Here is a 27298-nt window from a genome sequence, read left to right as displayed (position 1 = left end):
AATGGAAAGTTCTTTCCGGTAGTGATCCATTACGCCAGGATGTGCTCTTGGAGGACTATGAACAGAGTTTCTAGAGGATACTTTTAACATGCATCTAATCTAGAAAGTAAAATTAACATGAACAGCTCGTTCATTTTCCAAGTCAAATTCAAATCCCTATGATCGCTACCTAGCTTGAAGAAAAGTATAAATCTTGTTAGGGCTCAGTGTGATGACTGATGAATAATATTTAACAATTACTATCATCTTCCTTGAAGCACTGAATAAACTAACTGATATACATATATCAAACCTCATATTTTATTTAAGGCGAGACTCAATATTGAAAAGTTATCCATGCTCGAGATATAAAATTATGAGAAAATAAACTATCACACTATCTAATCACAAATCTTTATATATGATAATTTTATTAGTTTTTATAATAATTATATATCTTAAAAAATTATACCAACAATAAATTTTGATTAATTATTAGGGTAAAAAAATTTACACTAACAACACAATCCTTAAACTCTAAACTTATTCCTTGCTTACGACAAGGATGTGATAATGATTAATGTATAATTCATTTTAACTATTATGACACTAAAAAAAATTAGTTATCAAAATTTCAACATAGGATATAAGTTGTTAGTTTATCTAATTTTCATTATTTAAAAATTTAAATATGGTTGTGTTCATTAGTTTATCTAATTATATAGTTCATCAGCAACTCTTTGTCATAAAAGGTGGTAAAATATTAAAGTTTCTTATTTAATCAAGATAAGGGGAACTTCTTTAGAAACAAGTTTCCCAGTACATGTAAGATCATGGTAGATCCTTTATTACATACTATTTATTCTCTATATGGATGATATATGTGAGCAATTTGCTTAAGCAAATGGCCTTTGATTGTTACAATCCAAGTTGTCTCCGGGGCTTATTCCCATCATCTGGCAGTACCTTCGGTAGAAGCCGATCCGATCTTGGACCCGATTATCCTGGCCGTGGCCGCATTCGAGGCCACCGTTGATTATGTTGGTGATGACACCGTAGCCAGGAGCCCGACCCGCTGAGCTGTCAGCACTAGATGGAGTCCATCTTCCAGTGATCACATCATGGCTTGATGGCTTGTTTCCCTGTGCAGTCATCCAAAACCATAGGGCTGTCTTGAATGACACGGTTGCGTCTGTGGCTACAAGATCCGGATTGTTTATCAAATCCAGACCAAGTGCTTTGCCAGCTTGCCCGTAATTGTAGTTGCTGTTACAAAGAGTCAAGATCCATCCATAATTACTCCACTCTCATCATGCACTTGATTAGTTCCTTATCTAATAATCATAAATCACTCATATTTCCACTCTATAAGTAATCTAATAATGATAAAGCACTTATATTTCCACATCCTTATCTTATATTTTTACATTCTAATCTTACAACTTCCTAAAGAAACAAAGTGGGTTTTTTTTTTCTTTTCAAATTAAATTAATTTTCTCTCACTTTTTATCAAAAGAGAAAGAGTGCATAAAAAGTAGGGCATAAAATTATATAATGTGAGTGAAACATTTTTTTTATAACTATTTAAATTTAAACAATTTTTTATTCCTATAAATATGATAAATTTTTATTTTAGATCTTTAAAAATTATTAATTTTAGTTTTCATAAAAAAATTTCTTATCAAAAGTCTTTATCATTATATATAATGATGACATGATATGTATCTATATATAGACATGTTACGCCAAATATGACTACTCTAAAATAACTCCATGTGACATGATAATGTATATCACATTAACAAATAGTGATAGAGATGATTCTGGATTTTTTAAAATATATAAAAATCAAAATCAATAAAAAAAATTAAAGATTAAAATTAAAATGTTCCATATTTACAAAGACTAGGAAATATATTAAACCTTGTTTTACATTTTTTTATTGTATTACAATCTTAATGAAATTGGTTTCATCCAAATTTGATTAATCAAAGAAATTTAGAACATCTTCTTTTCTTGCTTTCTTGGGGGTGGGGTTAAAATGCTAGAAATTAAGGGTGACTTACTGTGTAAGTTGGATTGGTCCTCGGCCATAATATTTTTTACCAGCAGCACATGGCCAATTCCCACCATCACAATAAGTTGCCTGGTTTTGTTCGTTGATAAAACAATACCCCCACGCATATGGACCATCTGGTGCACTTGCCCACCCACCTGCCCAAAACATTGACATATAATTGATGTTGACAATCAATTTAGATTACTGGTTTTGCCTCACTATATATATGTATCATGTAACCACATCACTTACAGTAAGAAATTTAATGTGTGATTGCAACTCATCTTAATTATCTACCCAATTAATGTTAAATAAAATTTTGGTCTTAAAAACTATTTTTTGTCAATTCTTATTTAAATTATTCAGTTTATACTTTTAATTCCTAAAAATTACAAAATCATGAAAAAAAATACATTGTTTTGTAATTTTTAAAGATTCAAAAAATATTTTAAAGAATAAATAGTGCATATCTTAACTGTATTATTTAATTAAAAACTATTAACTATCATATATAATAAGTTGGTTGATTTTTATAATAATTATTTTAAAAGTTATATTAATTAATATAATAATTTTTTTATTAGTTAATAGTATAAATTTTGTACTAACGTATAGAAATTAACCTGTGGTTTCATGAGAAGTTTGAGCCAAGAAAGCAGCAATCTCCTTCTTGCGAGTGTTGTCATCACCGGTTGTGCCAAAGCCATTGAAAGAGCCAGCAGCGGCAATGAAAGCATCATATCTGTAGAATCCATGGCCAGAACAGCGGCCATCGTTTCGGTATTTAAGCATTTGATCAAAGAGAGAAGAGCTAATGAGTCTGCTAATATCTCCACCACTACTAGGTGTTGTTGGAGTTGGTGTTGAGGGTGTTGCAGATTTGCATTGGCTCTGGCAACCTTCTCCACAGTAGGAATCTGTGTCACCACACCACCCAAATTTGCTGCAACATAATCTATTTGGGCATAACGCTCCACCAGCTTGTGTGCCACATTGTTCTGCTGTGGCCCCAAGAAGGAACGCTAGTGATAAGCATAGCATCACCGAACACAATTTCATGTTTTTCATTTTTGTGAAGTGAAAGAAACGGTGTATGATGTGAATTGTATATGTTGCACTAGGGCAATGACGATATTTATAGATGAGCTATGATGAGAGTATTTTTTTTATTTATTATTTACTTGTTTTCAACATTGGCTGCTGCATGTTTCCATTCCACTTTGCTATCTTTATCTTGTCTATGACTTTGTGGTGTAATATTCATCATTTGACGACGTTCCAGAAGAGAGGGTACATTGATTATATTGCAAACGAAAAATAAATTATGTAAATCAAGAATTTTTTTATTAAAATTACTCGTAATGGCTCTGTCTAATTCTACCTGAATTAATTGGATATTTTATGTTATGTCCAAACAATAACGGTGTTAGACCGTCAAAAATAACGAAAGAAATGACAGACTTGTCAATCAATCTTGCCTTATTTTGAGGAAAGAAACATGGACATTGTTTGAATGTCCTTGACTTCCACGTATTATTACATATTATATATATATATATATATATATATTATGATTTTTTAATGATGTTAATTTTAATATAAGTACATATTAGTATATATGCATCTAAATCATGGGTTTCCTCAAACACGGTCTAATCCGGCCTATGAACAGTACTCTCAATTAATTATTTTTATTTATCTTGTTGACTATACTATTTTACTATTTTATTAATTCGTGTAATGTATTTTTTATTATCTTAATGTGAGAACTAGAATAGGATAGTCACTTCCTTTCTTCTTCTATCTCACCACCCTTATCGTCATTATTATCATCTTTATTGTGAGTGTTATTGTCATCATTATTATCGTCATCATCAGTGTTATCTGTTGGCATTGTCATTTTTATATCATTGTCACTATTATTGTTATCTCTATCATAACAACCCCATCACTACAACCATTGTTACCATCATTGGTATCATCAATCCCACCATTAATTATTATCGCCAGTACCATTATTTCCTCCATTACCTTTGTCGTTATCACATCATCATTATTATTGTCAATATCATTATCAGCATCATGATCACTATCATCGTTGTTGTCACCATTGTTGTTGCATCCATCTTGTCATCATCATCACCATAATCACCGTCATCATCACCACAATCATCGTCATCATTGTCACTACTACGCTATCATTGTTACCGTCATTGCATTCACCATTACTATTGTCGTTACTATCATTACCATTGTCATTGTCGTCATTACTATGAGTTATTCTGATAATAAAAATATATTGAAAATATCTTTAAAAATATTTATTTAACAGTTATTTTTGGCTTAAATTTAAGATTTGATATTTTTCTTATTTATGGCTTGCAGATATGAAATTGAGAGATTAAAAGAGAAAAAGATTGAGAAAATATCCAAAATATCAGGAAATCTCATGAAGATATGATTAAAAGCTAAACAAATCCAAAAAATATCAAAAAGAAAGATTTTTAGCATTAAGTTCAAGTCCCCTACAACAACTATAAAAAAAAAAAATCAAATCAAGTAGAAAAGAACACACCACTATAGAATCCCCTTTATGGGAAATTATTTTCTCCTTTTCTTTCACCCATTTTATTCCATCTGTTCTTATACCCCACCCATTGTAAAGTCCCTCAATGGCCATGAGTGGCTAAATTCCTAGTTAGGGTCTGGTAGGCTTAAAAGTTAAAAGATGTATTGTACACTTCATATTTATCAATGTAAATAGGTATTTTCTTTCCTATTATCATTTTTTACTTTTAATTTCATGCATTATTCATCATGGCATCATCTTTTACTTTTAATTTCATGCATTATTCATCATGGCATCATCTTTGAGGGTTAGGTGCTCGAGAGAGGGTAATTTTTAATCGAAAACAATGAAGGTTTTGCATGCATATGTTTTAGGAATTAGTCGCTCGAGAGAGTATAATTTCTAATAGAACTAAAAGGAAGAGATATCTTGATAAAATCATTTCTAGATATAGAGTGATTGCATCATGCTCATGCATCAAAGCAAACATCTAGAATTAGAACTTCATGCATTTCATCTAAGTCTTTGCAGAGACATTTCGAAGATAGATAGGTGAGATATGTTTCTCATCGTGAGACATCATGGGCAAGTATTTTAATAGATGTGGGTAAGAAAAATTCACCAAATTGATAGAGAAAAACCTAAAATCATACATCCCAGGTAGATAAGGCAGGCTAGGTCCCAACATTATCAAATTCTGATTTTATTTTATTTTTATCTTTTACTTTTCTTATCTTATCTTTTATCTTCTATTTTTCTTTTATCTTTGTCATATCTTAATTTAAATATTTTATCTTCTCTATCTTCTATTTTTATCTTTAAATCTATTATATATTTTTTAAAATCTTTATCTTATCTAATATATTCCTTTATCTTTATTTTAAATTCTTTATCTATTATTTTTAAATTGGGTTTGTATTAATCTAAGTACAAACAAAGTCTTTGTGGATTCGACACTCAGATTTTTGAGTACTTTAGTACTTGTGATAAATTTGGTACACTTACCAACGAGTTAACATCGCATTAAAGATTATCTTGCTTTTATCTTATCATATGTCTTTATATACAATTTAATTTATCATATATTGACCAAAAAACTAATACATGAAAATTAAGTTATATTATTTTTTAACTAATATTTCTCTTGAAATCTAATAATTGTAATAAGTTATTAATCTTATTCATTAGATTTCAAGAAAATGAATGATGAGTATGAAAAATAACTCTATTAGATTTACTCTTGATATGAGTTGATCCTTTGTCACTGGTTATAAGAATTGTTAACTAATTCACACATGTTTAAAAGTTAATTAATTTAGTTATTAGCATTAAATCAGGATCCAATCTGGATCATGTAATAATTTTTAATTTTTTATTATTTTTAATTTATAATTAAATTAAAATTATTATTTTATTTTATACTTTTTTTTTCAAATTAGGATCTGACATATGATTTAAAATTATTATTATGTCATCAGGACCTTCTTTTTGTTTACTATAAAATCTACCTTTAGACTATCACAAGTTGATTTCTCTTTATGTGAAACTAAACACAACATTTACCTTATCATCATATTTAAGTATATAAATATTTTAATTAAAATAATATTATTTTAATTATTTTATTATAAATTTTTAAAAATGGAATCAGTTTCCAATTGAAATTTACCTTTATACTATTCTGGTTGGCAAGTAACATGTGGCATGTTAAAATGAGAGCCAGTCTCATTTGAAAAAAAAATGATATACATATGACATGGAATGAATTAGCTAGCTAGTTTGAGTAATAACTTGCTATAGTTCCACTTTGGCTGCCAACACATGACATGAAACTAATTAACTAGTTAAACTAGTTACTTCCACTTAATTTGAATTCTTATGTGGCATATAAATTTTGTAATTTTAAGTGACAAATTGACTCGTTCAATTTAGAAGTGCTCTAATTTCATCGATCAACCATTGTTCTCAGCATAATAACCGAATTGAAAACCATTAGTTGCATGGTGATATTACTTGCATCATCCTTGACAACTAATAAGGCAGAAAAGATCAAAACGCGGCTGCTAAGGCACTCCCGTGTCGTGTAAGTCAAGGCACTCCCACTTTCCCTAAAAGGACACTTATACGCTTCAGCCAGCCTCAACAATGCAGTGTACCTGCCGCCCCTTCATGTGCCATGCATACGTACAGTACCTGATATGCGTATTATCATTAAGAAGCTATTAATTATACTGTAATCGTGATTTTAAATAACGTCTGCAATTGAAATTGTGGCTACAGTATCAAAGTATTTTGACTCTCCCTAATTCTACTGTGATTATAATTTTATTATTACATCAGCCGCATTTTCTTATAATTATCTGAAATATGAAAATTTTTTTACTCATCACAACCGTGACCGTAATTTATTACTGAATATGTATAAAATTCTTTTAACTCAAATTAATAATTTTGAGTTTGAATACAGAAATACATAATATATAATATATAGTTGTGTTAACAGTTTTGGTCTTCATACACCATTTGTAGCTCTTGAGAATTCTACTGAATTATCTTCAACAAAAATACCTAACCTTGTTTTTTTTTAGATACACACCCCCGAAAAGAAGTTCGGCGGACAGCCATCATATACTTTTTCTGTTTTTCTTCATTTACATTTCGCTGGACTTTGTAATCGTGTAATGGACGGGTATATATATATATATATATAATATTTATAAAATAAATGGTAAAGATTTTAGATAATTAAAAATTGCCCATTAATTTCTCTCTCACGGCTCACGAGGAAATCCACTTCCTATGTACATAATTACATATCTACACACTACACAGGCATGAAAGTTTCAACTTTAAGTGGAGCAGGAGTAGTGGGACGGGTGAGAGCATTATTTCCACTCCACTGTATTACTTAATACACTCCCCTTTTCATTTTCTTTTCCAAAAATACCCTACAGAATACATTCCCCTTTATTTATGTTAAGTTTTTCTCTTTCAGCTTTCAAAACCTTATGTCATCTCCCCCTTCTTCTGTTCAAACTTCAATATCCCCCTTGCCTTTGTTCTACCACTCATCACCTCAACACTGTGATGTTATAACTCTGCTATCTGCTTTGGCAATGGTCACTCGAGGGAGTTTAGGATTGTAACGAAAGTCATAGTGGATCATATTTTCTCAAGCTTGAATATAATTTTAATCTTTTGTTAGTTTGTAAAAAAAGTACAAAATGTAAAATATATGAAGCATGTATAACCACGATATTTGAATTTCTGGAATGAACTCTGACGTGCAAGACTTATATAAGTGTGTGCAAAGGGGAGTGTATTTTCTGGGTATTTTGAAAAGAAAAAAAATGAAAAAAGGGAAACTAGTAATAAGGGAAAGTGGAAATAGCAATAGCCTAATTCAATTAATGCATGTATCCTATATTTTCTTTTGGGTCTTTCGGTTTGAGTTACCGAACTTTTAAATTTCGGTTACCAACATGTTTGCATGAATTTTTGTTTATAAACCTAACCAAATTACACTACTAATACTCCTAGTAGATTTTAATTAATTAAATTCAATTTGATTATTTTATTGGGCAAACAACAATATTAGTGATACGGTCTACGTGGATTGCTCAGTGACATGGGAAAATTAAAGAAGGTTGAGCTGCTAGTGGATAGGATGAGAGCATGAAACTCCATTTAACATAGGGTGCAATGCATGTGACAGATGACGGTACAATTTAAACATTATATTTAAATACTCTTTGGGTGATTACTACAATGAATCATGGAAGAAAAGCCTCATGGTAAACTCGTGAACTATAATCCAGCAACAGAAAAAGTAGCTTAGCTTGCTTCCCCGCAACCTCTACTTTCCCAGTGTGGAGTTGTAAGTCTCACCAGATCAACATATATTTCGTGATCGATCTTCTATATAACTTCCTGTAAATTACTCTCTAGCTTTAAAGTCCCAATTAATTAAGGTACATGCCAAACACAAATGTCATTTATTAATTTAGTTACAACATAAATCAATCCTTCGAAGCATCATAAATTGCAGTTACTGTTGTGTGTAGCAGTAATTTATTAAATTATTATTGTAATTGGCGTAGCAAACTACAACTTTTTTTTTATTATATATTATCGCTGCAAACAACAATTAAAAACATGGATTGTATTGATGCGTCATGGATTAAATCAAATGCATAGCAGATTCATGCTTTCCTTCTACATCGTTGAGTAACAAATGAGCATATTATCCTTGAAGAATGTCCCAGTCAAGCCATGTGGGTTCAGCTTCTTCTTCACCATATCACTCTCACTTTCAAAGCCCTACGAAGAGAAGAACAAAACAAAGGTCATGCCTTTTATCATCCTTATTTGCCATTGCTTTCATGGTAGCGTTGGTTTCGGTTCTCTACTGGCTCGGCTCATTAGGCCCGGCCCATGAGTGGAGTCGGCCCATTGGATCAGAAGTTGTGGCGGTGGGAGAGGTGTCGGGGCCCGAAGACTTGGCTTACGACAAGAGACGGCGCGTGATTTACACCGGCTGCGAGGATGGGTGGATCAAGCGAGTCACGGTGACTGACTCGGTGGCTGACACGGTGGTAAAAAACTGGGTCAACACGGGCGGAAGACCTCTTGGACTTGCTCTTGAAAAAAGTGGGGAACTCATGGTTGCGGACGCGTTTAAGGTACGTTCCTATAACTCTGAGATTAATAATTGAATTAATTAAGTTTTTAGTTTTTAAAATTTTGATTTTTAATCTTTAAATAAAATTTGATCGATAAAAGTCTTTTCATTTTTTTGAAATTCAATTTTTAATCTTTATGCAAAAATTTAACTAATCAAGGTGTTTTAATATTTTTATCTAAGAATTTTAGTTCTTAAATTTTTAAAAATTTTAATTTTTAATCCTTAAAATCTCATTAAATAAATAAAAATAATGGGATCAGTTTAGGAATTAAAAATTAAAAATTAAAAATTTAAAGATCTTAATCTGTCAAACAAAAATTTAACAACTAAAAATCTTAATAAAATAAATAAAAAACTTTAACCATCAAATTTTAGTTTAGGAACTAAAAATCAAATTTTGAAAAATTTTAGAGAATAAAAAATTAATTAACCCTAACAAAAAACTCAAAAACTCATCATAAAAAAAAAAACCGAAAAACCCTTGAGAGAAAAGAAAATTTTGAAAGACCCAAATAGAGAAGAGAACTAACGATGTGAATGTCAAGGAAACCAGAGAGAGCGGAGGTCTTGAGAAGCTTGCAGCCAATTCTGCCAGCCCCAACCATAAGCACTTTGGCATCCTAAAATTTTTCCAAAACGACAACAACACTGAAGCAAAAAATGACAAACAAAAAAAAAAGGGTTATGTTAATAATGAAGGGAGAAGAAGAAGCCATTAATTGGAAGTGAGAGCGTGAGAGAAAGAAAGGATGAAGAAGAAAAAGAATCGTTGAAAAATCACATGAGAGAGAGGCTTTGGGGGGGGGGGGCGACAGCCTTAGGGTTTTGAGAGACAAAGGATTAAGAGAAGTAGAAGTGAGTTGGTGAAATAAAGAAAGGGATATCTTTTTTAAAAACCTTAAAAATTGATGTTGAGATTAGAATTTTAACATCAATTTTTAAAAAAATTGATATTTAGCGAGTATTTATAACATCAATTTTTTAAAAGTTAATGTTAAAATCATTCTGTTAACATCAATTTTAGAAAAACTTGTGTTAATAATAATATTTTATTTTTAAAAATGTCACCGCATATTTTGTAATATCGATTTTCGTCAAAATTGATGTTAACAGAAAAATATTAAATCGTATTTTTATACTAGTGTGAAACACACTTTGATACCTAAAGTGAAATGACCAATCAAGCTAAAATTATATCAATAAGAACCATAAGTTGCCACTAATTGGTTGGTTTAAGCTGTGTATGCCTTATTCCCCTTAAACAAAGTCTCATATTCAAAAGGTTGTATATGGAAAAAACTCACAGAAGAAGAGTTAGTCGATCTAATCACCATGTTATGAATATTCTTAATTAAAGAGAAGGATTGCATCAAGTAAAAAATACTTGCCAACATGTATTTTCTCCACGAGGGTAAGAATTTAAAGATATTTCATAAGATCCAAGTTGTTCAACAAATGTTTGTGATTTGTGAGAACTAATAATATTAACATAAAGTTTTATTCTAATATACGAGGATTTATTTTGCGTGCATGTGAATAGCTATCAATAGTCGATTTACAAATACATTTCTAATTTCTTTCTTGTTTTGAGTTTACTTTATTTGCACTCATCATAATTTAAAGTCATTATTACCTTATTCAACTCGAGTTTATTTGATTATTTGGCACAACAATGATACAGGGATTGTTGAGAGTGACAAGGAAAAAGAAAGTTGAGGTACTGGCAGATGAAGTTGAGGGCTTGAAATTCAATTTAACAGATGGTGTTGATGTAGCAGAAGATGGTACCATTTATTTCACAGATGCCACATACAAACACTCTTTGGATGATTACTACAATGACATAATTGAAGGCAAGCCTCATGGTAGGTTCATGAACTATAATCCAGAAACAAAAAAGGTAACTGTGCTTGCCCGCAACCTGTACTTTCCTAATGGAGTTGTAGTCTCACATGATCAACATTTCGTGATATACTGTGAAACTATCATGTAAGTTAATTACTTGCTAGTTTAAAGTACCATCAATGTTAATTTGTTTTGTGCACCTATAGTCAATTATATAAGGTTCTTAATTGGGTGAGTAATAATCAATAATGCATGTGCATGCTTTTTCCCCCTACATTCACAAAAAAAATAAAAAAATAAAGCATATATATGTTTGTTTTTATTTGAAATTTACCTAAAGCTCAAGAAGGCCAAGCACTACATGTATATAAGTTTTGGATTGACTAAAATTGTTTTTGGTTTGTGTTGATTCTGCAGGAAGAGGTGTAGAAAATATTATATAGAGGGTCCTAAAAAGGGAAGAATAGGGGAATTTTGCCGCGACCTACCTGGCATGCCAGATAATATTCATTATGTTGGACAGGGACAATATTATATTGCAATGGCCACGGTATAATGCAGTACTAATTAATTTCATTGTTTACCTTAACATTATCAAGCATTGGATTGATATTTTGTGCCATTAATTCCCTTCCCTTTACCCACACAACCAAATTTACGGTTGGTATATATTCATAACATAATTATATCATAATAGAAGAACATGAGACATGCATGGGTACATAGTTGTGAAAGGTGCTAATTTCATTCACATTTTGTTAAACGTTTATTTGGATTAACTGAATGGAATGATTAGTACATGAAATTGGCCACCTTAACACAACAACAAAAATAGTCACTTCTTTTGGGTTTGTAGTTATGCAAAATAAAATTGAAAAAATCCAAAAGTGAAATATGTTTTTATGAATTGGCATTGATAACCCTTTCTCTGAAAGTAAATTAACAAACAATATATATAAAATGCTGGTGTCTTGTCTACTGATAAATGTGTTTTGTGGGTTATTGGCAGTCCTTAACTCCTGAATGGGATTTATTACTTAGATACCCTTTCATTCAAAAAGTTGCGGCAATGGTTACAAAGTATGTACTACAACCAAAGGAGAATGGAGGAGTCCTTGTTGTGGATTTGGAAGGAAAACCAACTGCACACTATTATGATTCTGAATTATCATTAATCTCAAGTGGGATAAAAATTGGAAATTATATATATTGTGGCTCCCTTATGTATCCCTTTTTAGTACGTTTTGACATGAAGCAATATCCTGCTCCCTTCCCTTATATGAACGACGAAATTATATCAGCCACACAAAATTACTTAAATAGGCTCACTTAATTAAAGTCTTGTATATGTTACTTTATATTTATAAAAGCTGTTAGATGGTGTCACTATTAAATGAGGATCGGAGTGGCACTATTAGATGGTTTCACTTAATTATTTCAAACTATCCTTTTTTTTATCTTTAACTTTATATTTGATCTTCTCAATTTTCTAGTCCATTTTAATTTAACCTCTTTTTATCTCCATCCCAAAATTAAATTTGAATTATTTTTTTAAAAAATAATTGTTAAAAATAACCTTATATATAAAGGGAAGCTCTAAGGAAATTCTTCAAAAAGACGTGGATGAAAGAATATTTCTCTTAAAAAATGCTTGACAAGCCACTTTTTTTTTAACTTATCCTATTGTATTTGGAAGTTGGTTCTTGGTTGGTGAAAAATGTTGAAGCATGATCCTTTCTAAACTAAAATTTACTGTTTTAATGACAACAAACTTTTAAAAAGTAAATTCTAAGTATTTTCATCTGATGTTACTAATGGATTGTTTTAAGTACTTGAATTTAGATAAGACTTAATTTGGAAGAATGAAGAAAGGTGCGAAACAATGACCTATAAAGGTTTACAAGCTTAGGATATGTCCAAATTCAAAAGTAGAATAGCAAAAGCAAAAGATCAATCATGTTTTCTAAGTCAAAGTACAGATCTCATAAACTGTGTATGATTAGAAGCATGAATCTAGAGTTAGCTATAGGCAAGGGAGCAGACATTTGAAGATTCATACGACTAAAGGATAATCAAAACATGCAATGCAAAACACAAAAGAGTCTACACTGTTTAAACATAGAAATAACAAAGAAAAATGCCATACATCAATTTACAGAAAAAAGTACACATTCACTCTTATTTAAATACTCTTTTTTTTAGAGAGTATATTCTTCTCTCATGAAGTGATGGAGTTCATTATTTATTCTTATATTCTACTTTTAATAGCAACTAAACAATCTAAAAATTTGTATTCGACATATATATTTTCATCTTCAAAATTCAAATCTTTAAAAAAAATCTTATAAATTCAAAACTAATATGCATATGTACTAATTCATATATAATTCGTGTAACTTTTCACTCTATATAAATATCTTTACCACCGAGATGAATAAGATAAATTAAGGAGTTTGATTTTTATTTTTTTTAAAGAAAGGGACAATTTGATAACCTTATCTCTTAAGTCTTAATTATAGGTAAAATCGTCTACCAGATAAGAATCTCGGGAATCTTTCTACATTGAGGTTGTATATTTAACAATAGATGTCCAGTTCCAAAAAAAAAAAAAAAAACAATAGATGTCATTTCATGTCAAAAATTAAACTTCAAAAATAGGAAGAAAAAAAAAACTTAGCATATTCTCACGGTCCACTGGACGTTATTTTCATGAATTCAATCGAAATGCCAACGTTATCTTTTTCTGAATCCTTTTCCACGTTGATTCGTTCATACCGAACCTACACGCTACACTACAAAATAAACACATGTTGCTGCCTATTTTCAATTCGTAGTATAATATTTGATTATGGCATCGTAATTATCATATATCATATTCACAACAACTCCATCGAAAAGTACTATGTACACACTCTCTTCCAATACCTGAATATTATTATTCTTTCTTGTAGCCACCACCACTCTTCTAATGTCTAGGTTATGGTTTTCCACACCATTCTTTGTTATCATTCTCCCCGTGGCGGTGGCTGCGCTTTTCTTCCGGCTCGAACCGTTCGATCCGGGTTTTTTGCCGGTTCAGCTGGGCCGGTCCACCGTGGCGGTTCCGGCAAGTAACGGCCACGTGCGAGTTGGATCGGAAGCTATGGGCGAGGGACACTTGGAGGGCCCCGAAGACTTGGCCTACGACGCCGCGGCACGTGTCGTCTATACTGGGTGTGAGGATGGGTGGATCAAGCGAGTCACGGTGAATGACTCGGTGCTTGACTCGGCGGTTGAAGATTGGGTCAACACAGGAGGAAGGCCACTTGGGCTAACTCTGAAGCCGAATGGTGAACTCATAGTTGCTGACGCGGAAAAGGTACATTGATTATTAGTGTTAAGGAAAAAAAGTGTCATGCTTAATTTTGAGGTAAAGGAAAAAGAAGTTGAGATTTTAATCAGTTATAAAAGACGCTGGATGGAGAAATAAAAAGGATGCATCACCATCACTTTTACCAATAATTGATTAATTTAAGTGATTTATACTCAGTTTCTAACTCGAACGTAATTCTCCTAAAAAAAATCGAACGTTATTACCATCTATTAAAAAGGATGATCTATAATAAGAAAAACTTAAAGAGTTCAAGTAATTAGTCTGAAAATTATGAAAATTACGACAAGTTTCTGAATATGTATTGGTCATTCAAATTAGTTTTTTTTTATACTTAGTGTTTAGATTAATGTTTGTAAATTTAAGTTTGGGTTAAATTTAAGTTTGTAAAGTGAGTTTACAAAATAATCCAAGTCTTATTTCTACAAATTGAGTTTTTAGTCAAAATTTTAATATGCTAATGTATTTTCTATGCATAATCAAATATGTCACTAAATAGAGTTTACTCTCACGGGAATTAATTTAATTGATGAAATATTTATTGAATAATAATTACTATTCTTTTTACTGCAACTAATTATTATATTATAATATTATTCACTTACTTATCTTTAATTATTGGTAATAGCTTTTGTGTTTAGAAAATCGTTTCTTTTCTAAGTTTATCCATAAAGATACAAACAGTAGCCTTTCTAATTTCAGAATAAGTTAATCCTAGCACTTACATAGGTATCCATTTAATTATTCTTTGATTTATTTTTTACTTCTTGTGTACATTATCATTTGTGAGCACTCAGTAATCCAATTAATTAATGATGCAGGGACTGCTGAGAGTGTCAAGTGAAAGGGAGATTGAGCTGCTGGTAGATGAGTATGAGGGCTTAAAGTTCAAACTAACAGATGGTGTTGATGTAGCAGATGATGGTACCATTTATTTCACAGATGCATCTCACAAATACCCTGTGAAAGATGCTGTGTTAGACATCTTGGAAGGGAAGCCAAATGGAAGATTCTTCAGCTATAACCCAGCAACAAAGAAGACAACCCTGCTTGCCAAAGATCTCTACTTTGCCAATGGCGTTGCAGTTTCTGCAGATCAACAATTTGTGGTCTTCTGTGAATCTGTCCTGTAAGTTATTTACCGGCTTAAATACATTGAAATTAATTGGCTTAGATATAATTTTCATCCTTTTACTTTTACACTTATTCAATTTTGATCCTCATACTTTTAATATAGTGATTTTAATCTTTTAATTTTATCATATGTTAAATTAATTGGTTCCCTACTTTAGTCTCACATAAGAGATATTTTTTGTTTGAAATCGAAGATCACGAGTGTGTTTCATTCCGGTGGATCAAATATTAATCTTACTCGTAGTGTAAATCATTTTAATAAATCATTAATCCTTCAACATCATATACCACATTAATCCTTTTAAGTTTCATAAAATAGAATTTGTGGATATTAGACATATGGTACTTAATTGACGTATAGTACACTTTAGAGTACGTACTAAAAAAATCATATTAGATTTATGTAAGTTTTTTTAACTACCTTTCACACATCGTAATTTCCAATGGTTGAAATAGTTTCTTAGAGGTCTTTTTTAACCTGTGTTAACTTGATGATTGGTTTCATCAAATTTTGTTACAATTTCGAAGCTACACTAATTTTAATCCAATTTTAACATATGATCAAATTTAGCGAATAAAATTGCTACCTAGAAATATGAGGATCACTGTAAAAAAAGAAATGAGGACTAAAATTGTATAAATTAATGTAAAAGTATCAAATTATATTGAAGTCCGTTTAATATTATGTACTGTTGTTATATTTACCATCTCTATCAGAGTGTGAAATTAAGGGCACTTATATTTATGACTTAAATGGGTAAGTAAAGGTTGTGTTTTGTCTGAATTGGATCTCATTGATCTCAATCCAAACTTCTTGCATACTAGTAGTTTGGAAAGTTGGTTGCCTTACTTAAAATGTGGTGGTTCTGCAGGATGATATGCGAGAAATATTACGTACAGGGCCCTAAAAAAGGAACCATAGAGAAGTTTTGTGACCTACCTGGCATGCCTGATAACATTCATTATGATGGACAAGGGCACTATTTGATTGCAATGGTCACGGTAATGTATCCACATGTTTCATTATTAACCTTAACATCAATGGGTTGGCCAGCAACTATCATTCAATTTTTGTAAAGAAAAGGGAACACATTATATCCAAAATACTTCTTTTAAAAAATAAACGTAAATACAAAACTATTGACTAAGGGAATTTGACTTGTGACATGGCACTTAAACTAAACTATCTAAAAAAACAAATGACGCATGCTTTTGTCTTGTGTACTAATAAATATTTTTTTGTGCATTACTGGCAGGCCCTTACTCCTGAATTGGAATTGGCATATAGATACCCTTTCATTAGGAAGACTTTTGCAATTGTTACAAAGTATGTAGGGAGTCTACCTATCTCGAAGAATGGAGGAGTTCTAGTCGTGGATTTAGAAGGAAAACCAACTGCACATTATTATGATCCCAAATTATCATTGACTAGTGCGATTAAAATTGGGAATCATATATATGGTGGTTCCATTTTCTACCCCTTTGTAACACGTTTTGATATTGAGAAGTACCCTGCTCTCCCCACAGTTTGAACAACAGTGAACATCTTGTAAGGTTGTGATCTAGAAACAAATTTTAAGTTTCTGCCTTGTCATGTTGGTGCCGTACAATGGGGATTCATGTCAAAATTCATTGTAAATCTAACATATGTTTTTATATTTAAAAATATTTATTATGAATTTTAATAATAATAATAATCATGATAATATTTATATACTTACAAATTTTTTGGTTATTGTAAATTTTAATTATACAAGAAAAATATTTATATCGTGTAATACACAGGTTTAAAGAAAATCTAAATTCAAACTGGGAAAAAAATAAGTGAGCTTAATATCTAAATATCGATTATTGGAGGGAGAGGTTAGACATAATGATTTTTCTGTTTCGAAGGAGATTAATGGTTAACTAGAGCAATGGGCCCGCTTTGCATGGCACAAAAAAATAAAACAGTGGTCGGTTTTCTAAAATGCAAGAGAAAAAGAAAGTGAGAATACAACAACTGACATGTGTAATTTAATAATTGACGGCTGGATAAATTTATTATATATATTGATTATGGGTTGAGGAATACTTTCCATGCATCAAGAAAACATTGGGTAGTGATAAATTAAGAATGATTTTAATATGAATTTAGTACTGTAAGTATGCACGTTTTTAATTTTACAGTCTCGATAAAAAAAATTTGTTTAGTTTTAGTTTAAAGTTTATGATTGTCCAATTTTAGTGATTTTAAGATTTTAAAATTTTTATTTTTAGTCTTAGTCTTAATATGTTCACATTTTAAAAGATTAAAATTGAAAAAATACAATCTTATATTTTTATGCTTTGTATAGAACGATTGTTCCTTATATCAAGAAGCCAATCCGGTCGGGTAAAGGAGGTCCCTAGCTAATCGACCCACTTCACTTTTGTAAATGATTTTATTCTTTTTGGTGAAGCATCACTGGATCATGCGAATGCTATATAGACCATTCTTAATTTGTTTTGCAGGAGCTTTTGAGAAAAAGTCAGCTGTGACAAATCTTATTTTCTTTTCCAAGAATGTGGGTTGGCAAGTGAGGCAACAACTAAGTGATGGTTTGGGAATCGCAACAACGAAGTACCTTGGCAAGTATTTAGGGGTACCTATTATTCATGATAGAGCATCTAGAAATACATACCAATTCATTTTTTACAAGGTCAATCAAAGACCCAATGCCTGGAAATCAATAATTCTCTCTCTTTTTCTAGTGGGGTCACACTCACCAATTCGTGCTTCAGGCGCTATCACATATGTCATGCAATCTATTTTATTGCTTTGTGATGATATTAATCGAACTTGCAGAAGATGTGTGTGTGTGGGGTGGGGTGGGGATAATGATAATGATTACATTTGTTGGAGGTTGGGGATTAGAAGAATGTGTGATATAAATCAGGCTTTTATGATGAGGGAAGGTTGGAGGTTATTTCAACATGAACAATGCTTGCTCCAACATAATTAAGAACAAATACGAGTGCAATGGAGAGGGGTTTTCCAAACTAGATTTGAATAGGGTTGGTTGTAATTTTTGGAGAGGACTTTGCAATTTGTGGAATAAGTTTCATGAAAATTGTATTTGGCAAATTGGCAATGGCACTCGTGTATTTCTGGAAGAATAATAAGCTTATAGGAGGTAGGGTATTGGAAAAAAAATGTCACACCAAACATACCTTAGGGGAATTGGATAAGAGAGTAGTGGATTATTGTTTGCAACAAAGTACTTGGTTGTTGGATAAGATGCAAACATAACTTCCTGATTTTGAATCCATGCCCAAGTTTTAATTATGACAAATCATTACTAAAACAAATTATAAAGATGATTGAGAAAAGCTATGCAAGCTAACAAATCTACTAAGTATTTTAGTTGAAAGTAAAAGAAAGCATATCATTACAAGTATTCTGATGAGATCAAAGGAAGCTCATAAAAGATGTCTTTACACTACATTGAAATAGAGTATCAGAAGATTGAATGAAACTTCATCAGAATGATTATTTAAAGCTTCCTTCGAAGATCTCAATCTAAGTAAGTTGCAAAGGACATAAAAAAGACCTCACATACTCAGAAGAAATATTAGAGGATTTAATGGAAATAACATGAGAATGATGTACAAAAGTTGAACCAGATTCAAGATTATTGAAGGATTTTGAGAATGAAACATCATAATGACGTGCAAAGCTAAATTGGAATCAAGACCTTGAAGGACTTTGAGAATGAAGCATCAAAATGATGAAGCAACATCATGTCTTGAATATGATTCACAAGTAAAAAGGTTGCATTAGAAGACTGAAGTTGACAACATCAAAATGATGCATGAAGCAACATCGTGCCTTCCATATAAAAATCACAATGAATGAGGATTTATGAGAAGACCAAAGTTAACGACAGTACAAGATACATAAAGTTGAAGTTGAGACAAGTCCTTGTGCGACTTTGATAATGAAACATCAAAGTGTATGGATTCCAAATTAGCCAAAAAGTAGTGTATGGGTTCCAAATTGTTTTCAGAAGTCACCACGAATTTGGGGATTCAAAAGTTACTCGATGGGCACAGACTATAAAGCAAAGCATAGAGAAAGTGAAAACTACCATGGGGAAGAAATTCAAGATATTACCTTAATTACTCCCATCATTCCAAAATGTCAAATGTTTTAAGTTTTTCACATAGATTAAGAAAAAATTAAGGATTCCAAGATTAAGAGATAATTTTACTAAAATATCATTACTCTCTTTTTTAATTTCAATAAATTCAATATTAAGTCTTTCAAGACAATAACATTTTTTAGTGGGCAAAAATGAAAAAGATGATTTAATATCACATTTGAACTGAAAACATCAAAAAAATTGAAATTTTTTTCAACACTCAATAAAATTGGAATGAAGGTGTCAAACCCTAATCATGTCTAAGTCCCCCCCCCCCAAAAGAAAAAAAAAAAGAGAAGAAAAGAAATAAAATGAAAAGAAGAAAAAAGAACAAAGAAAAACAATAGGAAAAAGGAACGGTAAAAAAGAAAAAAACATAAGAAAATAAAAAAAAAGGAACTGTAAAAAAAAGAAAGAAAAACAAAAACAAAAAAAGTAATAAAAAAAAGAGAAAAAACAAAAAAAACAATTATGTGACTTATTGAACTCTCAAAGAGATAATAAAAAAAGTATCCATAAACAACGAAATTCATAAATTTATAAATTCAACCATAAAATAATAATACACAAAATTCTTATATATTAAAAAGTTCATCAAAATAAAGTTAATAATTTTTTTTCCAGATTTTTTAAAAAAGTTGTGAACCCTGGAAATGAAGACACTGAGCCGTTGATCATGTGTCCCGGCTGACTCCCAAGAACAGTATACAGCCGAGGTTATGTCTCTGCAATCCTTCGCTGCTCTCTCTAGGAAGGTGATAGGAGACAGGGGACATAATTCGCAGGGCAACGAAGAAGACCCTCCACTGATTCCCACGAAACCCGATCATGATCCTGCTAAATGCTACAAATTTTACGTGAATGATGGCGAGACGAGTATGTTGAAGTTGATCTGAAAAGCCTCAGATAAGAACGAGTCCAGAACATGATCTTCTTGAAGCTGTTTCTCAATGGCACAGTTGATGGGTCATTCATTGGTTACGAGTTTCGACTCATTGTGATGGCCAAGACTTTTATCCCGAAAAGAAGAACATTGGAGTGGGGTTCAAGTCCGAGAATCATTTCTATGATTTTTGTTTCTTGTTTTTTTTTTTTCTGTGGAGAGTGTATAGATACAGCCATGAGTACCTAGGCAATGCGGCTATATATATATATAATAACATACGCTTCTTTAAAGCATCAATTAAACAATGGATTGCGTTTTAATTTGTAAAACCATTAATTCTCACATGTTCTAGTGAAGTTGAATGGGACTTGACTCTGGAGAGAAATGATGGATTAACCTTTTTTTGACAACGATGGATAATCGTTAAAAGGAAGTTTAAACGTCAAAACAAATACATATGAAGTAGTGAGTTAAGTTGAGTAATTAATTAATGAAGACATTCATTTATAAAGTAAGCTTAAAATGCACAAGCATGACTCATGAGCTACTTGGGGTGAAGATTTTCTGGCGCCGTTGTTACAGAGGGAATAAAGTTTAAATCTCAATCTTTAATTTTTTTTTTCTTAAGTTTTATAAAATTAATACTTCAAATAATATTAAGAAAAATTTTCAGCTACATGATCATGGCTAGGATTGCTCGTGCTAAGAGCCCAAGAGTGATCGATCGCAAGTAATCCTGATCCCGAGTAAGAATATGAGAATATCGATCCACGTTTTAGCCACAATATTTGTCAAAAACAAAAGTTCAAAGATTGGAACTCGCAGAGAATAGAGGACCCGACCGAAAAAGTTAAGAAAAATGATCCAATCGACACTCTTAATGTTGTGTTTGGTTTAGAGGATTAAAATAGAGATGATAGAAATAAAAGAGGATGATAGGACCCTTAAACTCAGTTTTTTATTATGCTTGGTTGCCTCTAAAAGCCTTGGCTTTCTCCCTTAGAACAAACTTCTGTATCTTCCCTGTTGAAGTTTTTGGCATATCTTGAAAAATGACAGTTTTAGGAGCCATGTAATGGGGCAAATGGTCCCTGCAAAAGTTGATTATTTCTAGAGCATCTAAATCAAACCCCTCTTTCAACTTCACAAAAGCACAAGGAGTTTGGCCCCAATGATCATCAGGCTTTGCAACAACTGCAGCTTCAAGAACCGCTGGATGGCTATACAAAACTGTTTCTACCTCAACCGAGCTAATATTCTCTCCCCCGGAGACTACTATGTCCTTCAACCTGTCCTTGATTTCTATGTAACCATCAGAATGTTTCACAGCTAGATCCCCACTATGAAACCACCCATCTTTGAAAGCTTCTTTTGTTGCTTTCAAATCTCTCAAATATCCACTCATCACTGTATTCCCTCTAAACATTACCTCCCCCATTGTTTTGCCATCAGATGGAACACTTTCCATTGTGGAAGGATCTTTCACATCAATTTCCTCCAAAGCCACATGGGGCACCCCTTGCCTTGCTTTCATCTTTGATCTCTCTTCATGGGGCAACAAGTCCCACTCAGGTCTCCATGCACAGAAAGTTCCTGGACCATATGTTTCTGTGAGGCCATAAAGGTGAGAGATGTTAAAGCCAATCTCCTCCATCTTGGCAAGAATTTGTGGTGGCGGAGGCGAACCTCCTGTCATCACCTCCACCTTGTGATTGAGTGGCTTTCGATCAGTCAATGCAGAGTTCACAATCATGTTAAGCACTGTTGGTGCTCCTGCCATGTGTGTCACCTTATGCTGAGCTATATTGTCAAAAATGTTCTTTGGAGTGACCTTCCTAACACAAACATTGGTCCCAAATTGTGATGCCACTCCCCAAGGGAGGCACCACCCGTTGCAGTGGAACATTGGAACATTCCAAAGATAAACAGGAAAAAGATCCATTCTAAAGAGCAAAACCGTTGCTAGAGAGTTAAGATAAGCACCCCTGTGACTGAAGACTACTCCTTTAGGCCTAGATGTGGTACCAGAGGTGTAATTTATACTTATAGGATCCAATTCGCAATGGGGTCTCACTATGTCAAAACCATTATGCCCATCAGCCAGTAGCCTTTCATACTCATAACTAACTGAAGTAATGTCAATGTGAGATGTGCAATCATTGTCGGCAATTAGAACTAAAATTGGCAATTCTCTAGCTTTTTTGCCTAACAGGTCCAATGCTCCTCGTGCAATTTCAAGTAGTTGATAGTCTACAAAAAGGACCTTGGCTTGTGAATGCTCAAGAAGGACTGAAACTATAGCCGCATCTAAGCGTGAGTTAAGGGTGCAAAGAATGGCTCCAGCCATTGGGACAGCAAAATGTAGCTCATACATGGCAGGGACATTAGGTGATAGGGTGGCAACCTGTGCAGAAACAACATGGAATATCATCAGTGATTCATTTACCTTTGGAAGTCCCAAGATGCTTCCAGATATTTGTTCCCTAGCAAAAGTTTTATCAACGCAAATTAGAATTGTTAAAAGTGCAGCACATTTTGTAGAAACATCTAAGCATTGCAGTGCAGATGAAAAATCAAGTAGCATCCAGAAAGTAGTGATTTCTGAAAGCAACAAATAGTAACTAAAAAACATGATGGAAAATCTAGAGAGAGTGTTTGACTTCGAGCAAATGTAAGTATGAAACACTAAGATAGTTCCCCTAAAAGAACGGTTGCCACGTGCACACAAATCCCCACCTGGCTTGTAATTTCTAGCTGCCTTTGTATGTGATTTTTTCTGTTTGTATTTTCTGTTGTGATTCTTAACTACCTCCTGTTTCTGTTTTATGTTGTGTTTGTGTTTGTGTCTGTGGGAGAACAGGGTGTTTTCTGTTGTATTTTTTCCTTTTTAGTGAAGATCCTAAAGTAGTTTTTTCTACTTAGGTATTTCCTGAGATTGAAATGGGATATATTGAAAGCAGAAGCTCAATGTAGTAAAGCTTTGCATATTAAATCTGTATACTTGTGTCTTTAATTGAAACTATAATGCTTCTAGCACATAACAATTTGAAGCTCATGGGTACCAGCTCATATACGAGTGATGTTCTAGGGAATCAGTGTAACTATTGTGATTTGCATTGCCATGTCAGGAGAGCTGGAAGCCTCAGTTTGTGCTTTCTTAAAATGAATAAAAAAAAGACTTACACTAGAGTGAAAGGAAATATGCTACCAAAAAAAGAAGTCAAAGGAAATAAAGAAGAAAACATCAAGAAAGTTGAATGCATGCAAGGTAATCTATATAGAATAGAAAGAAAAAATTAAAGACAAGGATAAATGGCTTTTATATTGTTAGTTATCTTTACAAAATTTTCTACTCAATCAAGGTTGATTCTATCATCATTTACACAAGTGGTGTTCTGTCTCTTATAGCACATTTGGCCTGGGTCAACCAAAAACTTTTTTTGTTTATTATGCAATGCCCTCATGGATTAGAAAGACTTATTAGTAATAGAATAGTAACAGTCTGAGATTTTCAATAAAAACCATACCTGAGCTAAAGGTTCAAGACTAGTTGGTCTTTGGTATAGTTCAGGAGCCTAATCATGTAATTGGTCAAATGTCCAAACCTTGCTGACCCTCTCTTCTAATAAAATTGAAATTTCAGCACAAGGTTTTGGGTGGACTCATGCTTTTTGCACACATGGTTAAAGTCTAAAAGGTTTTTCCCATCAATTGGTGAGTCAGAGATGTTAATAGAAATTTCTATTAACATTAGAATCCCAGGTCTTATCCTAGTAACGAGTAACAAGTTAAGCTTTATGAGATTGGCATACATGAACTATGAAGAGTTTTGATCCTTCAATGAACATTCTAATAGGAAAGACTAGTTTTCACTTTTTTTAATTTTTCATATAAAGTTGAAATATACTCGTATACCCTGAGAACTGGAAAAATAAGCCAATAGAACTTGATTGATTTGATATAATTAAAATAAAGTCGTTTTTAGCCCCTGAATAATCAACCAACTTTCCTATTTCAATAAAATTCAACAAACTCGTATAGAAGAGAGTGGGAAAACATCTCCAATACTGTTTTTTTTTTTAAAAAAAATTATTTATTCGAAAACAAGTTTTGAAGCTTAATAGACTTTGAATGAGTACTCGATTATTGAATAGTATGGATTTGTTTTAAAAAAATAGTTTTTAAAACTAAAAACTAAGAAAGAAATCAGAGACCCAAAATATTCTGGATCCAACTTTCCTCTAAAATAAATAACTAACTCTAAAAAATCATGTAAACAATACAATATAACATGGATGTACACGCAACAAGTTTTATTTTTTTTTGAACCGTCAGATGTCACTAGTGTCTCTTAACTCACTAATGATCAAAGACTAATCATGCTCAAAAACAATTTTCACACAAAGAAAACTGAACAGTTCTCCCGCAATATAGATGAATAGATCGCACATGTAAATGCAGGGTTTGTTAGTTGATAAACATGCACACGCGTGACCACAAAACAGAACAAAGATAAGGTGTGAGGAATTAATGGCAGAAGAAGAACTCACCACATCCCCACGTGAAATCCCCAAGTGGGTAATAGCAGAAGCGAGTTTCAAGCACCGTTGATGGGTCTCACCCCAGTTATACTCCAAAGAACCATACACAAGCGAGGTTCTGTCTCTGCAAACCTTCGCTGCTCTCTCTAGGAAGCTGATGGGAGACAGAGGAACGAAATTCGCAGGGCAACGAAGAAGACCCTCCATTGATTCCCACGAACCCGGATCATGGTCCTGCGAAAAGCTACAAATTTTACGTGAATGATGTGAGTAGATGGTACTTGATATAAAAACCCTCAGAGAAGAACGAGCCCCGAACATGGTCTTCTTGAAGCTGTTTCTCATGGCGCATTGATGGTGCATTCAATGGATAAGGGTGTCAATTCAGTGTGATGGAGAAGAGTTTATCCACAGAAAATATATATAAACATCGGAGAGGGATTCAAGTCTCTCCAAGAGAATAATTTATGTGATTTTTTTGTTATTTTTTGGGAGAATAGAGAGATACAGTGAGTACTTAGTCAATGCGGCTATGTAACGCTTTCTTTATTTTATTGAGGGCATTATTGACGAAAGCATCAATTAAACAATGGAATCAGTGGGGTCATTGATCAAGACATTGATTTATTTGTTTATATATATGCATGGGGTACTTGGGATGAAGATTTTCAAATAGAAGAACTTTATATATGATATTGATAAATAACTAATAACTTCATTCCCAAAAGGTGTAAAGTAGTAACAATGTTAGTATTTGAATAAATGAAAATCTGTATCTGATTGAAGAGATAAAATGTAATTGTCACATTGTATTTTTAGAGATAAAAATCACTATTTATTCTAAATTTTATTTTCAACTTAAAGTGACTACAGGTCATTCTAATCCTGAGGTAGCATATTGATCCGTGTTCACCCACGTAAACTACAATGTTGAGTTGGATGCTCGTTTTTGTCTTGCAGAGGCAGTTTTATGCACGTACTCAAGTATCTGAGATAAATTAGAATTTGTGGTCCTCCTATGCTGGAAATAAATTCTAATATTTTTTCAGTACAAAAAAAAAATATTTTTTATTTAATATTTTTAATTATAATTTCATCGAACTATGATACATAAGTATCTTATTGTTAGAATAACATTAATTACTAAATTTTTATTATAAAGTTAAATTTCATATAATATTTTTAATCCAATATTTATAATAATATTTTCTATTTAATGAGTAAATGTGTTTGTATACTTCCATTAATAATTTTTAAAAATATATAATTAAAATATTTGAAAGAGAATATTTTGCCAAACAAACTTGAGTAAAAAATACTATATAAACTGCAACATGACTTCGAAAAGACTATATAAATTATATAAACTTGAGAATATAATTTTGTTGGTACTTTTTATTTTTTATTTGTTTATTTATTTATTTGCTATCAAAATTTAAAAGAGACTCGGTTAAATTTTGATAACAACATGACTTAATTATACGTGATCTATTTTTAATGAATAAGACTTACTTAAGAGGTTAATTTTTCCTACCATTTATTTTTTTCATACACAGAGATCTGAATTTAATCCTTGACCACATTCCTAAAAAAAAAATGTTACCTATCAACTATGTAATGTCACACAATGTTGATTCACTAATTTAGTAAGTTTAAAGGATAATAACAAACAATTGATATAATGAGAATGTATACACAGAGAGAGAAAAAGAGAATCATGGATGGATGGATGCTTGCTTGATTCATAGTTTCATACCCCTCTATGTTAGTGGTCCCTTTTCAGCCAAAATAAAAATAATACAAAATCAGATCAGAAAGGGACACTGACAGACTGGATCAGATTGGCTATACTTAACGCTAAGGCTGTGTTTTAGTGAAAAATGGAAAGAGAACAGCCGAAAGAAAGAATCCGCTACACAATTTGTTTAGAGCATAAGGATGAAAAGAGAGATTGGTCCTACTCCAAAACTTTATCAATTAAAAAGACTATTCAAAAAAAAGAATCATATTTACTTCATCTTAACAAACCGAACAACACTTTTAAATTTTTAATCTATTAAATATAAGA

At 32.0% G+C, this 27298-nt stretch overlaps 4 protein-coding genes across 6 annotated transcripts; 2 read left to right on the top strand and 2 right to left on the bottom strand.

Moving 5' to 3' along the window:
- Window positions 1-740: 740 nt before the first annotated feature.
- On the bottom strand, window positions 741-3120 carry CHIA1 (chitinase class I). The gene is made up of 3 exons (NM_001251632.1): window positions 2662-3120; window positions 2046-2193; window positions 741-1245 (listed from the first exon to the last, which is right to left on the bottom strand). The coding sequence occupies exons 1-3, from the start codon at window positions 3104-3106 to the stop codon at window positions 876-878; spliced, it is 963 nt and encodes a 320-aa protein (NP_001238561.1). The 5' UTR covers window positions 3107-3120; the 3' UTR covers window positions 741-875.
- A 5447-nt stretch (window positions 3121-8567) lies between these two features.
- On the top strand, window positions 8568-12564 carry LOC100806445 (protein STRICTOSIDINE SYNTHASE-LIKE 6). Of its 2 annotated transcripts, XM_041010855.1 has the most exons (4): window positions 8568-9289; window positions 10973-11280; window positions 11554-11686; window positions 12146-12564. In XM_041010855.1, the coding sequence occupies exons 1-4, from the start codon at window positions 8864-8866 to the stop codon at window positions 12467-12469; spliced, it is 1191 nt and encodes a 396-aa protein (XP_040866789.1). In that variant the 5' UTR covers window positions 8568-8863; the 3' UTR covers window positions 12470-12564. The 2 variants fall into 2 exon arrangements, with proteins under 2 accessions (XP_040866789.1, XP_006574654.1); XM_006574591.4 differs by lacking the exon at window positions 12146-12564 and having other exon boundaries at window positions 10973-11191; window positions 11554-11667.
- Window positions 12565-13978: 1414 nt separating this feature from the next.
- LOC100813217 (protein STRICTOSIDINE SYNTHASE-LIKE 5) lies at window positions 13979-17315 on the top strand. The gene is made up of 4 exons (XM_003519799.4): window positions 13979-14494; window positions 15328-15635; window positions 16513-16642; window positions 16897-17315. Exons 1-4 carry the CDS (start codon window positions 14105-14107, stop codon window positions 17170-17172), a joined length of 1104 nt encoding a protein of 367 aa, XP_003519847.1. The 5' UTR covers window positions 13979-14104; the 3' UTR covers window positions 17173-17315.
- A 4129-nt stretch (window positions 17316-21444) lies between these two features.
- LOC100500429 (fatty acyl-CoA synthetase domain-containing protein) lies at window positions 21445-25781 on the bottom strand. 2 transcript variants are annotated; one of them, NM_001251011.2, is made up of 2 exons: window positions 25240-25781; window positions 21445-23093 (listed from the first exon to the last, which is right to left on the bottom strand). In NM_001251011.2, the coding sequence occupies exons 1-2, from the start codon at window positions 25591-25593 to the stop codon at window positions 21651-21653; spliced, it is 1797 nt and encodes a 598-aa protein (NP_001237940.2). In that variant the 5' UTR covers window positions 25594-25781; the 3' UTR covers window positions 21445-21650. The 2 variants fall into 2 exon arrangements, with proteins under 2 accessions (NP_001237940.2, XP_014618497.1); XM_014763011.2 differs by having other exon boundaries at window positions 21519-23172; window positions 25240-25759.
- Window positions 25782-27298: the final 1517 nt, after the last annotated feature.

Source organism: Glycine max, chromosome 2 (genome assembly GCF_000004515.6).
Source record: "Glycine max cultivar Williams 82 chromosome 2, Glycine_max_v4.0, whole genome shotgun sequence".
Classification (NCBI taxonomy): Eukaryota; Viridiplantae; Streptophyta; class Magnoliopsida; order Fabales; family Fabaceae; genus Glycine; species Glycine max.
This window is presented reverse-complemented; position numbering and strand designations above follow the sequence as displayed.

What these genes read in the sequence shown, in the direction of transcription:
- CHIA1 (NM_001251632.1), bottom strand. Translation starts at nt 3,106, where the DNA reads ATGAAAAACATGAAATTGTGTTCGGTGATGCTATGCTTATCACTAGCG. An exon ending in AACTTCTCATGAAACCACAG is followed by an intron (nt 2,194 to 2,661) that starts GTTAATTTCTAT and finishes TGTTTTGGGCAG; the next exon opens with GTGGGTGGGCAAGTGCACCA. An exon ending in GGACCAATCCAACTTACACA is followed by an intron (nt 1,246 to 2,045) that starts GTAAGTCACCCT and finishes TCTTTGTAACAG; the next exon opens with CAACTACAATTACGGGCAAG.
- LOC100806445 (XM_041010855.1), top strand. Translation starts at nt 8,864, where the DNA reads ATGTCCCAGTCAAGCCATGTGGGTTCAGCTTCTTCTTCACCATATCAC. An exon ending in TGGTTGCGGACGCGTTTAAG is followed by an intron (nt 9,290 to 10,972) that starts GTACGTTCCTAT and finishes ACAATGATACAG; the next exon opens with GGATTGTTGAGAGTGACAAG. An exon ending in ATATACTGTGAAACTATCAT is followed by an intron (nt 11,281 to 11,553) that starts GTAAGTTAATTA and finishes TTGATTCTGCAG; the next exon opens with GAAGAGGTGTAGAAAATATT.
- LOC100813217 (XM_003519799.4), top strand. Translation starts at nt 14,105, where the DNA reads ATGTCTAGGTTATGGTTTTCCACACCATTCTTTGTTATCATTCTCCCC. An exon ending in TAGTTGCTGACGCGGAAAAG is followed by an intron (nt 14,495 to 15,327) that starts GTACATTGATTA and finishes TTAATGATGCAG; the next exon opens with GGACTGCTGAGAGTGTCAAG. An exon ending in GTCTTCTGTGAATCTGTCCT is followed by an intron (nt 15,636 to 16,512) that starts GTAAGTTATTTA and finishes GTGGTTCTGCAG; the next exon opens with GATGATATGCGAGAAATATT.
- LOC100500429 (NM_001251011.2), bottom strand. Translation starts at nt 25,593, where the DNA reads ATGCACCATCAATGCGCCATGAGAAACAGCTTCAAGAAGACCATGTTC. An exon ending in GGATTTCACGTGGGGATGTG is followed by an intron (nt 23,094 to 25,239) that starts GTGAGTTCTTCT and finishes GTTTCTGCACAG; the next exon opens with GTTGCCACCCTATCACCTAA.